Genomic DNA, 16,275 nt, shown 5'->3' on the forward strand with positions numbered 1-16,275 from the left:
ACTGTTGATGAACGGCCTTTTGCCGGTTTGTTGATCACTGCTTTGTATGATTTCGTATGGTTTTGCGGTTAAGGGATACCCTTATCCAGATAATTGGTATTCAGTTATCTTAAAGCCAACAGATATCTGCCAAGCAGAATCGCATCAGGTTTTATGAGTAGTGCAGCAGCAGTAATTAAGCACACACGTGATTGTTTTCCTAAAATCTGTATAATGGCAACTTGAACAACTCAAGGCACATTTTTGAAACGCAACTCTGTAGACCATAATATGAGTCGATTCGATTGTTATGGGTGGCTCTATGATACCTAGTTTGTTAAAGACAATGTCTTGCCATCCTGCCTTCCCAAGTTAATGATTGCTACTGTATTTCTAAGGCATACAAATGTATGGGTATTCCTTTTGCTGATGACTGGAAGGTTACATGCCTGTTTTTTAGCATTGTTGTTTCAGGGATTCGCCTGGTAAATGAGACATTAGTATGATAACTTACCTTCTTTGCCTTTAACAATTTAGCATGGCCTCAGTATTAAGCTTTACCTGAAGTCCTATATGTTCTAGTGATGACACCCACAGAGACGGGACCTGTAGTTCTGCATTTATCATCATCATCATTCAAACTTTATTTCGGTTTGTTTATAAACCATAAAAGTACAGTCAACATATTTATACATTTTATCATTCACCCTAGATACATAGGCCAATTAGTATAGTGTCTTTCACATAATTTCATATGATAAGGGAAAGCATTTTAAAAGCTTAAAACAATAACTTATACAGTACTACGTTAAAATATAAAATAACAATATGGACCCATTTCCTCACTGGGGCTCATACTTAACACACAGAATAAAAAGTCCATCATTGACTAAGCAGGTTCCTTCTCGTTAGCCACATAGAGAATAAAAACTTAGCTACAGCAGTGACTATCAGTGCGTTTGTATCTGTTTTTAAAATTCTGAAAAACGCCAGATAGTTCCTGATTCCTAGATTTTTGCACAGCTGTATAATCCACTTTCTTCTACTATTGCAATAGGTAGGACAAAAGAGAATGACATGCAACGGGGTCTCGTCTTCGGTTTTGCAGCCCGGACAGGGGCGAGTAGGTCCCCCCTTCCACCTATCAGTGTATGTGCATAAGGGCAAAGTACCATATCTAAACTGTAGATACAGCTTCTTTGCTAGAACTGGTTGTATAGCGTCCAATTCCGGCTCAAAGCTGTAGTCCACCTTGTGGTCTAGAAAACAATCGGTCAAGCTTGAGGACCTGGCTGAATGAAGTATTTCCGGTAGATTATGGCGTTTTATAGTCTCGGCCAATGTATGCTTAGAGATAGTTTGGCAAGAGACCTCAGGGATAGACCAGAGATTCTCCAGCCTGATCTTACTCGCTGACACCTTATGAATGATAGCCAGGGGATCCTGCCTGCACCCAGGCCGGCCATCACCACCTTTAGTTCTTCCCTATAACTCTCCAACTCCGGGACGCTCCACAATCTCCTCCAGTAGAGGAGCGGGCGAGAGGCAATAGCGTCTGATATTGGCCTGAGATTCAAGTCCAGCCTAAGTGGAACTAGTGGTGTGCTTTTTAGCAAGGTAAATGGCAGCCTAATATAGTTATTCTCTGTGATACTTAGCTTGTGCGCCGGTCGATTCCCCCCCATAGCTCCGCCCCATACAGGGATGAAGATCTGGCTTGAACTTTGTACATTTCTAACGGTGCACTCACTACCTTATGTACACAATTTTTTGGGACTTTTAAAATTCCCCCAACAGCCTGGAACAACCCTAAGTTGGCCTTAGCTATTTGTGTGCCCCACCCCATTTTGTCATTCAAGGACAGGCCAAGATAAGCAAAATTTTTTACCCTTTCCAGGGGCCGGCCTTCCATTTTTGGGTGAGGACAATTGGTTGTACTGGCATTGAAAACCATATACTTGGTTTTGTCTATATTAACCACCAGGTTCCTTTTCTTACAAAAATTAGTGAACTGGTCCTGACCTGCTGCATTCCCATTGGTGTTTTAGAGAGCAGCAGGGTGTCGTCCGCAAACATTATTGCGGGGAATCTTCCACAGGCTAATTTAGGCGAGTTAATATTTTTTACTGTGAGGTGGTCTTCTATAAGATCGTTGAGGAAGAGGGAAAACAGTGTCGGGGCTAATACACACCCCTGTCTCACCCCCTTCTCAATCGGGAAGGCCCATGTCAGTTGGCCAGACTTACCGAATCGAACCTTCGCAAAGGTTCCTTCGTGGAGTAATCTAATTTGGTAGCACAGATATGGTGGAATCCCCATATTAAGTAATATACTCCATAGTTGATTCCTGTCCACCATATCAAATGCAGACTTAAGGTCCACGAATGTTAAATATAGACTACCCCCATCCAGCACCACATGCTTCCAGTGGAGAACCTGGAGCCGAAATAACTGAAAATAGTCGATGTTTAGGGTCTAAACCCTGCCTGTAGGGACGAAAGAATATTGTTCTCTGTGATCCAGTCCAGCAAGCATTGCAATAGAAGCCTGGCATAGATTTTTTGGATCACATCAATTAAACTGATGGGCCTGTAATTTGACGGTTCGAACGGAGAACCCTTTTTGTATAGGGGAATAATTTCTTCCCCAACCAGGTACTAGGAAGTGGTTGTCCCTCCAGGATTGAATTAAATAAAATAGCAGAGATAGGGGACCCATACCTTCAATTCATCTCTATAGAGGTCACCCGGAATCCTATCTAACCCCGGAGCTTTGTTGGCTTTCAGAGACGACACAGCTAGTTTCACTTCAGTCAGGGAAAAGGGCAGTGGACACCAGCTTTGATCCAGGGCCGTAAGAATACCCGGGACCCAATGTCTTGGCGAAGGGGGAATAGAGTAAAGATCTTTAAAATATGAGCACCATACTTCTTCTGAAATATTTGGATCAATCCTTGTCTTGCCCTCTACTTTCCCGGTGTGGACAAGATTCCAGAAGGTTCTTGAGTCTTTTAACAGCCAACGCCTGTCTAATGACGTGCCATCTCTGTTTCCCACTCAGATTTAGCGTGAAACAAAAGTTACTTATATGTCTTCTGGGCGTTCATTATGGGGATTTTATTACCTAGTTTGAGTGCAGCTACTAAAGTACTCTTGGCCATCCTGCAGGACTTGTTATACCACGGATTACTGTTCCCTGGCTGCCATTGTTTCTGGGTAGAGGATTTATAAAACCAATCCGCCAGAGCTGTCGTTAGCTCCTTGTGAATCTCTGAAAGCTCATTACCCACCCCCTTATCAGAGGCATTATCATTCATTATAGATACCCTTTCTAGCAGGGGATCACACTTGCATACATAGTGGCCATATTTTCAGAGGACATCTTTATGGTAGCCCAGCGAATTCTCCTCCCACCTTGTATTATTCTGATGTTGCTCGAGGGAGCATCGGCCCCCTCTTGCACCTCATTGGGCAGAGGCAAATCCATCTCTACAACTATGGGATTATGGTCACTTTCCATTCGACAATACACTCGAAAGTTACGGATTATTGGCCATAAAGCCAAGCTGGCCATGAAATAGTTGATTGTGGAAGAGTGACCTATTCCATTGTAAGTATACTGACATGGGCTACCCCCCTGGAAACGCCCATTACATGCTCTAATGGAGAATGAATAAGTTATAGTGGTGAGATGCAGAACCAGAGCTGTCCAGCTATTAGCTGGATAAATATTCAGGATTGGAACATGCCAGGTATTGTCCTCATCTGAGGTAAGCTGGGAAACCCCCATAAGGGTTCGTAGTGGCAGTTAAAGTCTCCCCCGATCAGCACCTTAGCATCACCAGGAAGGCTATACAGTAAAGTACTCAGAAAGTCCAGAGTCTGGGAGGTACCTCCGGCACGTACTGATCATGAATAAATGTTAATAATGACCAGTTTTGGTGTTTTAGGACGAGTCAAAAGGATGCATAACAGATCTGGACTATTAGTATTAATCCTTTTGATGGAAAACCCAAGATGGACACGCACCCTAATGCTCAAGCCACCTGACGGTCTGCCTCTTGGACCCTTTACGGCTGGTTCCGTATATGAAATATATCCCAATCTATGTAAGGCTGTCACAGACCATGTCTCCTGAAATAGACAGATCCCGTGGAGGTCTACAAATGCACACCAATCAGGTATTTCTAGTTTTGCCGCTAATCCCGCTATATTCCAAGATAGGGCTTGCAGATTTCTACTTTGGCGGGTCGGTAAATCAGCCATGTCGTTCAGCTGAAAGTATCTCTTCTTTCGGCTGAATTTCCTGTCACTGAAATGGCCTGTCCCTGATGTGAGGCTAAACTAGATAAGGGGAAAGGAGGCATTGGAAGTGTAGAAAGTGCGGGGGTCGGTTGGTTGGTTATAGGCTCTTGTCTGGCCTTAATCAAAGAAACCACAGGATCTAACTGCCCTGTACCCCTCCCTGTACTTGGTAGACCGGGGGAGGGGGTAATGAAAGACATTTGCAGTCAGTCTACCTGGTCTAACATGCTAAACCTATTGTGTGTCGGGAACCCCATCACCTCGTTTCTTACCCGCCAACCCCACATGCCCTCTTCCTGGTTTCGAAACTCATCTCCCTGCAGGCGCCACTTCCTACAGTTCCCATTGTTATACACATGGCGTGGGTTTGATGGAGGATAGAAGTAACTCAAATTTACTGCCTTAATAGGAGTTGGAGGGCCTGCATAGCTATTGCTGCACAAATACTCGATCACATTACTACCTTGAAAGTTGATGACCACACAACCCCCCACAATGTCTTTCCTATTATGGCCTACCCATCCTACTCTTATAACAAACAAGATCTTACTTTGTACATGGCTTGGCAGGGGTTTATGCTTATTCAGCCAGTGCATTGTTTTGTTTTTGAGGTCCATGAATGTTTCTGTTCTATTAGAAACCATTCTAGGTACCCCAGTAAGAACTACCACATAGGGGACACTCTCTGGGGGTAGGTTGACTCGTTGGAGATCTTGCCTATTGCAGTTGGTGTTGGTTATAGAAGTGGTGGGACGGCTCAGGGATTTTGATTTGGTTGCCACTATTGCTGGTGCAGTGTTGCTATCAGATGTGGGCGTTTTGTTAGAAACACCCTGCTGCATTGAAACTAACATAGGCGGAGTTTTAGGAGAGCTAGCGGTTAGTAAATTGGTGGAAGATAAATTAGAGGGTAGGGCTGGTGCCGCCACTTGGAGGTTGGCTGGTAGGGACTGCCTATTCATGCACAGTAAGACATTGACAGATTCTACTTTTTTCAAGATAGAGTCCTCCATTTTACTCAGTCTTCTCTCTATACTCTTCAGTCTTTGTTCCAGAGGCTGTATAAAATTAGAGAGGACCGTACTCAAGTTCCTTATGAGCAACTCTTCGTTATTGGCGCTTTGGGGTTCCGATATAAGGTCGATGCAAATCTCTGGGGGCGCAAAGCAGACGTCGTAGCCTCAGCCTCGGCTCTCTCCTGACTGGATAGGGAGTCGGTAGTTGAGTCCATCTGGTCAATAAGTTTAGGTTGCTTTGCTTTAATTCCCCGGTTTGCTGTTCCCCCTCTTTTCCTCTTAGGGACTGCCCCCTCGTTTCTACTATCTTTTGCTGGACTATTGGGTAATGGGTTAGAGTGCACAATTGCCTTGTGGACTGTCTGCTTCGCTTGGAGTTGAATTAATATAGGCTCCGTGCTAGGTGTATCGGTAGGAGGAGGAGATTGGCTCCCTAGTGGACCGTCTATAACTGTTGCTTGAAATGGCTGGGCTGGAGATTTTGCCAGCCCTAGGGGACCCAAGGACGATCTCTTCGAGAAAGCCGGGTCCTGGGACAGGCGCCGTTCAGTCATAGCGATCTCTTTTTCAAGCACAGATGATGCCCTCATTATAAATTGGTCCAATGTCCCCGCAATATGCCCGACAGGTGTTTGTTTCATTCCTCTGCGTGCCGCCATTTCCCGTGGTGTAAGTATATCAAGCTCCGTACTCGCGGTTATGTTGGGCGTTAGAAGTGTGGCCCGGTCCGGTCTCTCCCGGTCTTTAACGGGCTAGAACGGGCCTGCCCTTGGCAATACCGCGATCCGCGGTATTGGTGCCGATTTAAAGCACCTGGGCTGAATGTTGTGGGCGGGTCTGCCTTGCCCCGATGAGTCCTGGGCTTTGTGGTACTCCTCTTTGCTGCTCCTCACAGTAACCCCTGCGGCAAGCGTTTTCCCGCGAAGCCGGACACGGGAGAAGTAAAGCTACTGCTCTAGAGGGGTCTGTGAGGCTCTTTCCCCGCCTTCACCCGGTTGCTCCTTCCTTGTAACACAGAGTCCTTCCACAGTGATTTCACCGCGATCCGCAGTATTGGTGCCGATTTAAAGCACCTGGGCTGAACGTTGTGGGCGGGTCTGCCTTGCCCCGATGCCTCCTGGGCTTTGTGGTACTCCTCTTTGCTGCTCCTCACAGTAACCCCTACGGCGAGCGTTTCCCGCAAAGCGGGAAACGGGAGAAGTAAAGCTGCTGCTCTAGAGGGGTCTGTGAGGCTCTTTCCCCGCCTTCACCCGGTTGCTCCTTCCTTGTAACACAGAGACCTTCCACAGTGATTTCACCGCGATCCGCGGTATTGGTGCAGATTTAAAGCACCTGGGCTGAACGGTGTGGGCGGGTCTGCCTTGCCCCGATGCCTCCTGGGCTTTGTGGTACTCCTCTTTGCTGCTCCTCACAGTAACCCCTGCGGCGAGCTTTTCCCACGAAGCGGGAAACGGGAGAAGTAAAGCTGCTGCTAGAGGGGTCTGTGAGGCTATTTCCCCGCCTTCACCCGGTTGCTCCTTCCTTGTAAAAGTAGGTTAGCTTATGGTGACAGTGAAACGCTGTCCCAGATGAAGGACTCTAGACTTCAAATTTATTTAAGCAATTAACTAATATCAAACTGTGCTGGTCCTTACCTGTTTTAGAATGGTGTGTAAGCTCATTGTGAGGTAAGTTACTCAGACGGTATCGCAGGAGTGTTGTGATTCTGGTCTGGCAGAATTCCATCAACACCATCCGGTTTGTTGAAACATTCTAGTGATTCATGTTTTGTTCAGCAGAGGAAAGTTTGTGCATACATTTGGACTGGCAGTATTTTCTGGGGCCGAATTTATTGTTGGAGAATTAATTGTGGGAGTATGGCAATCTGTATGCTAGAGCACAACACAAATATCCAAGTAAGAGTACCTGCAGATTTTAGTAATCGGAAACTTGTTGAAGTTTTAATGGTCATTTCCTTTAACTGTCTGGAAGGTAGTTTGAGCCTTCTACCAACCTTGATGGTACTTTATTTACCTCCAATTCCAGAGGAATGTAGAAGAAACACTCTCTTTTCTTGCTCCATTCGCCAGTACAGCCTTCTGTCTCTTGGATGTTGGAGCAGCTAAGGCTTTCATTCTTATTTACTTCATTGCCACCGAATTTCAGCTCACTATTCTGATGGCTTCCTATTGGCACTTGACCACGCAACAGGACCTGCTCACATGAGGAACCTTCACTTCTCTTCCAGGGGATCCTCATCAATAGTCATAAGCATTAGAATATTCCCGCCCATGCGCGGGACCCCGGAAACACTATATTATATGTGCCCCACATATATATATATATACATATATATAAATAAATAATATACATATATATATAAAAAGATGCAATAACATCAGAGCTGAAATATGCTGTGAGGAATTTCCATCATACATGAATAATAAGCATTAGAAACATGAGAAACAACACCAAAGATTGTTTAGAAACTGTTTTAATGCTCAGAAAGCAGTAGAAATTCTCATAAGTCACTGGAAGCATAGGAAGCTCCCAGGCTGCATTGCAAACACACAGTCTAAAAAGACTGAAAAGCTAACCTGCAGCTGAATAGCAATAAACTGACACCGTGCCTTTAAGGCACTCATGACCCCCTGTATCCCATCATGCCCCAGGGGTGACAGTTAGGTCAGTTGTTCTTTCCGGCTCCTTCAGAGAAGGACCCTGGTTACACAGCTCCACTATTTTTCTGGTTTTTGACAGAAAAATACTTCACTTTTGACAACTTTTACTCTTACTTTGACATTTAACATCTAGTCAAGTAAGATACTGTTTTTTTTCAGTCACTTTAGTGAACATTTTCTTCTGATAATGCCTTCATTCTTTGACAAATGTCCTTCTTGTGGCAACAAGAAGGCAAAATCAGACAACCACGACGTCTACATCCTGTGTCTGCCTGAAGATCATGATCCAGGCACCTGTCCTCATTGTGAGCACCTGTCAGGAAGAACTCTCAAAGACAGGGAGAGGATTCGCATTTATGGCCTGGCTCACAGGGCTTCAAGAGGAAGATCACCGGTGAAGAAGGGCTCCAAGAAGGTTCATACATCTTCAAAGAAGAAGTCTTCATACCCTTCTACTTCAGCGTCGGGGTCGGCGCTGAGAAAAGAACCACCAGTGGAGTTTTCCTCTTCAAAACTACCGTCGACGGCGGGCCCGCCGTCGAAGAGAAGACCAGGTACGTCGACGACGTCGAAAGATCCAGCTCCGTCGTCGAAATCCCCTCCGCCGGCGTCAACCGGGCGACGATCGGCATCGAGGAAGGCGACTCCGCCGCCGTAAACCGGGCGACGGTCGGCGTCGAGATCCATTACCCCTCCGCCGTCGTCAACCAGGCGACGACCGGCGTCGAGGGAGGTCACTCCGCCGTCGTCAACCAGGCGACGACCGGCGTCGAGAAGTGTGACCCCTCCGCCGTCGTCCAAGAAGCGGCGTTCAGCGTCGAGGACCAAGCCCCCTCCACCGTCGACAGTAGCTCGTCGATCGGCGTCGAGGACGCAGTCTCCGTCAGTGCCTCGTCGGCGCTCGGCGTCGAGGGTGCACAATACCCCTCCGCCGTCGTCGCACAGGCACTCGACGTCGAGACAGAGAACTCCGTCGACGGCCGGCCATCGCCGTTCGACGTCGAGGCAGGGAGCTCCGTCGACGACTGGACATCGTCGTTCGACGTCGAGAGAGAAGGCTCCGTCGACGACGGGACATCGTCGTTCGACGTCGAGAGAGAGGGCTCCGACGACGGCCGGTCATCGCCGTTCGACCTAGAGTCGGAGGACTCAGTCGACGGCTGCTCATCGCCGCTCGACGTCGAGAGACTACAGACCCTCTCATGGACATTCGAGGTCGAGATTGTTTGACCCACCGATTCCTCGACGGCGTTCGACGGCGAGAGAAGAACGCTCGACGTCGAGGCATTCAGATGCGATCATGGTGACGGAGTCTGCTTCCCGTCATTCATCTTCACGGTACTCTGGCTCCTCAACTGAACCTTCAAGGTCCAGAAGTCCTGTGCGCAGATCTCCTGAGCGTCGGCCAGATCCTTCGGTCGAGCAAATCAGGTTGCCACCTAGATGGTACAAATCATTGGACCATTGGCGAGATTCTGGGGCTACCAAGCGTATGCAGGAATATGCCAGCCCACACCACAGGTCTCCGCTTCAAGATCTGTTGGAGGAGATGGACAAGCGTAGCCCTCCCAGGTGCAAATTACCTGTGAGACCACCAGCCAAATCGCCCAGAAGATCCCGATCTCCTAGAAGGGAACCTCGGACAGAAGATCGGATCAGGTCTCGCTCTCCTAGGCGCAAATCACCCGTGAGATCACAAGCCAGATCTCCCAGAAGATCCCGATCTCCTAGAAGGGAACCTCGGACAGAAGATCGGATCAGGTCTCGCGCTCCTAGACGGGAGGAGCGTTCAAAAAGGTCGCGGGAGCGGAGACACAGTGCTCACCGTAGAAGTCGATGTACTCCGTCTACTTCCTCTACCTCTTCTACCAGATCGTCCAAGAGGGACTACTCCCCTACGTTGACGGACAGTCCTACGTCCAGGTCCTCCCCAGTGGATGACATTGGCACGTATCTGGATGTACTGCAAAGAGGAGTACTGAAACTGAACATTGAGATGTCTGTCCCACAAGTAACAACGACAGTCATTTTTGAGACATTACACAAGAAAGCCATCTCCCGGCCTCTGCTGCCTTTAGTCCCGGGGATTATGGATCCTGTCAAAGAGGTTTTCCTAACCCCAGCGTCGATCAGAGCGGTACCAGCCCGCATTCAGAAGAAGTACAAACCGGCATCTTCTGACCCGGTGTTTGTAAAATCTGACCCACCAGCAGACTCTGTAATTGTGGCAGCGGCGAGGAAGACACATGCTGTCGTTGGTTCCTCCTCAGTCCCACCAGATAAGGACAGCAAAGCTCAAGACTCCTGGGGTCGAAAGGTTTGCAACTCAGCTGCTTCCACTCTTAAGGTTGCTAGTGCAGCTGCGCTTCTGGGTCGATACGACAGAGCCTTATGGGACTCTATGGAAAGATTCAAAGCCAAACTGCCAAAAGAAGACCAGCAGGACTTTGAAGAGACTGTTACAGAGGGGTGTCTGGTGGCGAACCAGATGATAAGCATGGCTGCGGATGGTGCAGTGCTTTCAGCTCATTCCTATTCACATGGGGTTTGTGCCAGAAGATCGGCCTGGTTGCGCCTTACAGGTCTGAAGCCGGATGCTCAGCATCGCATACTTAATCTCCCCTTTTTGGGTTCCGCTATCTTCGGGGAGCATGCGGACGAAGAGATGACCCGAATGAAGACGGAACTGGATACGGTGAAGGCGGTGGGCTTGGAGAAGAAAAAAGAATTCAAGCGCTGCTTCAAGACCAACAGGGGGAGAGGGGCTCAACAGAGGGTTCAAACCCCTCAGTGGTCTCAAAACAAAACCCAAGGGAAACCCCAGTTTTGAGGCAAGGCCAGCAGGGGTAGAGGAGGTCACCAACAGTCCTCCAACACCACCAGAGGAGGAAAGGCCTGAACAGCGGCTTCCTCTGGCGCCGTTGCCCACTCCAGTGGGAGGAAGTGCTTCCCAACACCTGGCAGAGTGGGTCAGCATCACAAAAGATCAGTGGGTGCTGAATAAACTGCGCAATGGATACAAGATACGTTTCCGTGCTCCTCCGAAGAGCATCCCTCCAAAGAGCTTTTGCCCTCACCAGCTAAGCTTGCTCCGGCGAGAGATGAAAGTCCTACTGCAAAAAAGAGTGATAGAGGAGGTTCCCCCCGCTCTAAGAGGAAAGGGAGTTTACTCCAGATACTTCCTTGTCCCCAAAAAAGATCAGGAGGACAAGTTCAGACCAATACTCGACCTACGACTATTAAACAAAATCATTGTCAAAGAAAATTTCCGCATGTTAGCGCTTCACCAAATATGTCCACATCTTCAAGCCGGAGATTGGATGTGTTCGGTGGATCTGCAAGATGCGTACTTTCACATCCCAATTGCTCAGCAACATAGCAAGTACCTGAGGTTTGTCGTAGGGAACAAACACTACCAGTACAAAATGTTACCCTTCGGTCTCAAGTCCACACCACGAGTCTTCACCAAATGCATGGCAGTGGTGGCGGCTTTTCTTCACAAAAAGGGTCTCTTCATTTACCCATACCTGGACGACTGGCTCCTAAAAGGTCCATCTCCGGTACAAGTAATGCACGATCTGCAACTGTGCCTGCACCAGCTACACAGGCTCGGCCTCCATGTGAACCTGGAGAAGTCAGTCCAGCGGCCTACACAGTCCATCCACTACCTAGGCTCCGTTCTGGACACAAGCTTGGGAAAAGCGTTTCCTTCGGAGGAGAGACTTTTTTCCATGAGTCAGAAATGTGGGATTCTGCTAGAGTCTCGGCTTCCAACAGCCCGACAAGTGGCATCCCTGCTGGGTTCCATGGCGTCCTGCATTTTTCTCATCCCAAACGCCAGGCTGAGAATGCGTCCTCTACAACAGGCTCTGGAGGATCAGTGGGACCAAGCGACAGGGCGCTGGGAAGATCGTATCACTCTTTCCCAGGCGACAAAAGAGGCCATCAAATGGTGGACTCGGAGAGAGAATGTGCTGGTGGGGGTACCTTTTCACCAACCCGTTGCTTCCCAGTCTATAGTGACGGATGCCTCCCTGCAAGGCTGGGGAGCACACATGGGTCCGCTTCAAATTCAAGGCCAGTGGTCTGCGCAGGAGCAGACATACCACATCAACATGCTGGAACTCAGAGCGGTATTCCTGGCTCTCAAAGCTTTCTTACCAGCGATCGAATCCAACTCAGACCTGGTTCAGACGGACAATACGACCACCATGTTCTATCTGAACAAACAAGGAGGCACAAGATCTCGCCCACTCTCTCGAGAGGCTCAGGCAATCTGGCATTGGCTTCTCTCTCGAGACCTCACAGTAGTGGCAGTGCACCTTCCGGGCGAGTTGAACGTAAAAGCAGACGCACTCAGCAGGCACTTCGAAGATCAGCCAGACTGGGTGCTAAACGACGAAGTAGTAGAAGAGCTTTTTCGTTGCTGGGGTAGTCCATCCATAGACTTGTTTGCAGACGACGAAAACACCAAATGCCACGCCTTCGCGTCCAGGTTCCACCGGCCAGGAACGCAGGGGAACGCTCTACTGATGGATTGGGCAGGGATGTTTGCATACGCATTTCCTCCCCTAGCGCTGATTCCGAGAGTAGTTTCCAAGCCCCTCAGGTCGAACATGGAAATGATCCTGATTGCTCCGGATTGGCCTCGGCAGTGGTGGTACCCGGACCTTCTACATCTGTCTGTGTGTCCACACAAACGGCTACCTTGCAGGCCCGACCTGTTAAGCAAGATAAACGGGAGGATAATGCATCCCAACCTCCCATCATTGAACCTAACAGCATGGCTCCTGAGGTCCTGCAATATGGACATTTGAACTTGCCTCCCGAATGCATGAACATTTTAAAGGAGGCTAAGAGACCTTCCACAAGAGCGTCCTATGCGTTCAAGTGGAAAAGATTTTACTTGTGGTGTAGGGATCATCACTTGGATCGGACTAAGGGGCAGGAGGACGTCATCTTACCATACCTCCTTTCCCTGGCAACTGCTGTTTAAAGTACTCTTCTATTAGAGTGCAGTTGTCAGCTATTGTAGCATACAGAAAATCATCTGATCAGATGTCTTTCTTTCAGGTTCCAGTGGTTAAGGACTTCCTCCAGGGGTTGAAGAAAGTGTATCCCCCTGTGCGAAATCCTTCTCCTCCTTGGGAATTAAACCTAGTTCTATCCAGGTTAATGTCACCTCCTTTCGGGCCCATCCACAAGCCTTCCTTGCAACATCTCTCTTGGAAGGCAGCCTTTTTGGTGGCAATTACCTCTGCGCGCAGAGTAAGTGAGATACAAGCGCTCTGTGCGAAAGAACCATATACTGTTTTCCACCACAACAGAGTAGTCCTAAGGGCTCATCCATCTTTCTTGCCTAAGGTCATCTCTGATTTTCATATAAATCAGTCTATTTCCCTCCCTTCCTCTTTTCCAAATCCTACGACCCCAGCCGAGCGGTCACTTCACTCCTTAGATCTTAAGAGAGTGCTAAAGTTTTATTTGGAAAAGACTAAAGGGATTAGGAAAACGGACCAACTGTTTGTGAACTATGGCTCAATGAGAACAGTTTTTCCAGCGGCCAAGAGGTCCATCTCCAGATGGATTGTCTCTTGCATTAAATTGGCTTATCAGCTTGCAGGCAAGCCTTTGTTGATGTCACCAAAAGCGCATTCCACTAGAGGGAAAGCCGCTACAGTAGCTTTCTTGCATGACATTCCAATGTCAGAAATATGCAAGGCTGCAACCTGGAAATCGGTTCATACCTTTACGAGGCATTACTGCCTCGAATCTGATTCCAGGGCAGATACTCAAGTAGGGCAAGCCTCCTTGAGGAATCTGTTTGGGTAGTCTTTAGTCTACTCAGACTTGTTGATGAGATTTCTGTCTTATCATTCCTTTGCCCGCAGGGATGAGGAGAGGCTCGCTATTCTATTCTAATGCGTATGACTATTGATGAGGATCCACTGGAAGAGAAGGATTAGTTACTTACCTGTAATCCTAGTTCTCTTCCAGGGGTATCCTCATCAAAGTCATAAACAACCCTTCCGCCTCCCCGGGCAAAGGATACTCTTTAAAAAGGAGATACTGTTAACCTATTTGTTATTGGGTTTGTTTTTCAGTCTCCGAAAAGAACAACTGACCTAACTGTCACCCCTGGGGCATGATGGGATACAGGGGGTCATGAGTGCCTTAAAGGCACGGTGTCAGTTTATTGCTATTCAGCTGCAGGTTAGCTTTTCAGTCTTTTTAGACTGTGTGTTTGCAATGCAGCCTGGGAGCTTTTTATGCTTCCAGTGACTTATGAGAATTTCTACTGCTTTCTGAGCATTAAAACAGTTTCTAAACAATCTTTGGTGGTGTTTCTCATGTTTCTAATGCTTATTATTCATGTATGGTGGAAATTCTTCACAGCATATTTCACCTCTGATGTTATTTGGCTGTTATTGCATGTTTTTATATATATATGTATATATATATATATATATATATGTGGGGCACATATAATATAGTGTTTCCGGGGTCCTGCGCATGGGCGGGAATATTCTAATGCTTATGACTTTGATGAGGATACCCCTGGAAGAGAACTAGGATTACAGGTAAGTAACTAATCCTTGTGCGCTTCCTTTGCCCCAAGAAGTTTGCCCTACAACCACTCCAGTTCTCTACTACTCCGTCTCTCTTCCTTCCTAAACCCCTAAAATGGGGATTTGTTCTCTAAAGGAAGTGCGTAATAGTAGCCTGTACTGCAGCTCCTGCATACCTGGAAATGAGTCGTATTTGTATTATCGTTTAATCATCACTCATTTTCAAGGAGCTACAATGTAAATCCTGCTAGTAAGATGCGCTAAGTTATTAAGTTGTGTGCAGATGCCAGGAACAAAAAAAAACTTGATACTCCTTTTAACTAAATTAAATGTACAATGCTGTCAAATACAGTTATTCTGACAGATTAGATGATTGAGGAAAATTGAGATTTATAAAGTGCAAAGGCCCTTATCCGTTAGGCAGAATGCCATGTGACGAGTTCAAGTGGGCGGAATTAACATTAAGGCTGATAATGCTGGAGAAAATTCTGCCCATTACGAGTAAGACCCCCCCCCCCTCCCTTTAATAGGGAATATGTGTGTGGACATGAAATTACCTGTGGAAATCCACACACTATTCATTATTCTGCTTCCATTTACCACATCTACTCTCATCAGGTGGTAAATGGGATCAGTGGCTTCCATGCAGGGCTAGGTTGGATGGTAGGGGAAGAAAAGGCAAGAATAGTTTTGTTGTGGGGAGCTTTGTATGGTTGCCCCCTTGCCAAAGAGAAATCTTGGCAAGGATTGTGAAACGAGGATTGGCTCCTCCTGCAGCCAAATTCTCTTCCAATTTTATTATACTGAATAAAACCAAGTCCTGAACACTGGGCCTTTCGCAATCAAGCAAAGCAGTATTCCACCTAGGGATACCTCCCCTCTGACTTCTGAACTCAGTCTTCAGTTTCAGAGTACAGGATCTAATTTCATAGATAGTTTTCCACATTTATATGTTTTTAGAGTAGCTTCTGAAAGCGACTGTTTGTAGCTATTTGAATCGAATTCCTTAGCTATACAGTGCACTCAGTAATTGTTGTCATCACTTGTGATTGGGGGATGGATGGTGTTAGGACTTTTGTAGTTTTCTTGGAAGAAAAAGTAATCACGCTGCTTTTGTTATATAGTGACTATGTATTTCTGTCGCTTAGGTGGCACGCACCAGTCTCCTTCCTGGCCTTCTGAAAACAATTGCTGCTAATAGGAAAATGCCCTTACCAATGAAGCTCTTTGAGATCTCAGACATTGTGGTGAAAGATTCGACCAAAGGTAAGCTGGCAAGTAAGGTGCTAGAGCACGATGTATTACAAATGGTATTCACTTATGGAAGTGTTCTGCAAGACTATTTTCTTTTCACCCACTTTTTCCAAGAATAATTTTACCTTCCATTCTGTAAAGGACTGAGGCTTTGATTATCTAAGTACCACTTACTGACTGAATCAAAATTAGTATACACCAGGTGGCCGTTTAGTCTTTCTTCAGCCTTTCGGTGTGGCCCTGTGTGTTCTTCAATTCAATTACTTTATTTTGGATAAAAGCATATCTATAAAAACACAAATCACATTACAACATATAAAATACACAATTGCATCATAATATAATATATAAAATCAGGAACCTTGAAACATTATTCATGAAGTGCATATCATATTATGGACTCGTACAGCAGTTTTCAAGAAAGTGCCTACTTGGAGGGCCAATTCATCGTCTTCCAGGAGGAGAATAGATCATTATGCAATTTCGTGGTGAG

At 46.9% G+C, this 16,275-nt stretch overlaps 1 protein-coding gene across 1 annotated transcript in view; it reads left to right on the forward strand.

Annotated features, from left to right (window-relative positions):
- Positions 1 to 16,275, forward strand: part of FARSB (phenylalanyl-tRNA synthetase subunit beta) — a 334,706-nt gene that overhangs the window by 232,383 nt on the left and 86,048 nt on the right. The window contains exon 15 of the mRNA XM_086943878.1: positions 15,677 to 15,794. Coding sequence (XP_086800004.1) covers positions 15,677 to 15,794 — 118 coding nt within the window. The remainder of the gene's footprint in view (positions 1 to 15,676; positions 15,795 to 16,275) is intronic.

This window comes from Lissotriton vulgaris, chromosome 11 (genome assembly GCF_964263255.1).
Source record: "Lissotriton vulgaris chromosome 11, aLisVul1.2, whole genome shotgun sequence".
Classification (NCBI taxonomy): Eukaryota; Metazoa; Chordata; class Amphibia; order Caudata; family Salamandridae; genus Lissotriton; species Lissotriton vulgaris.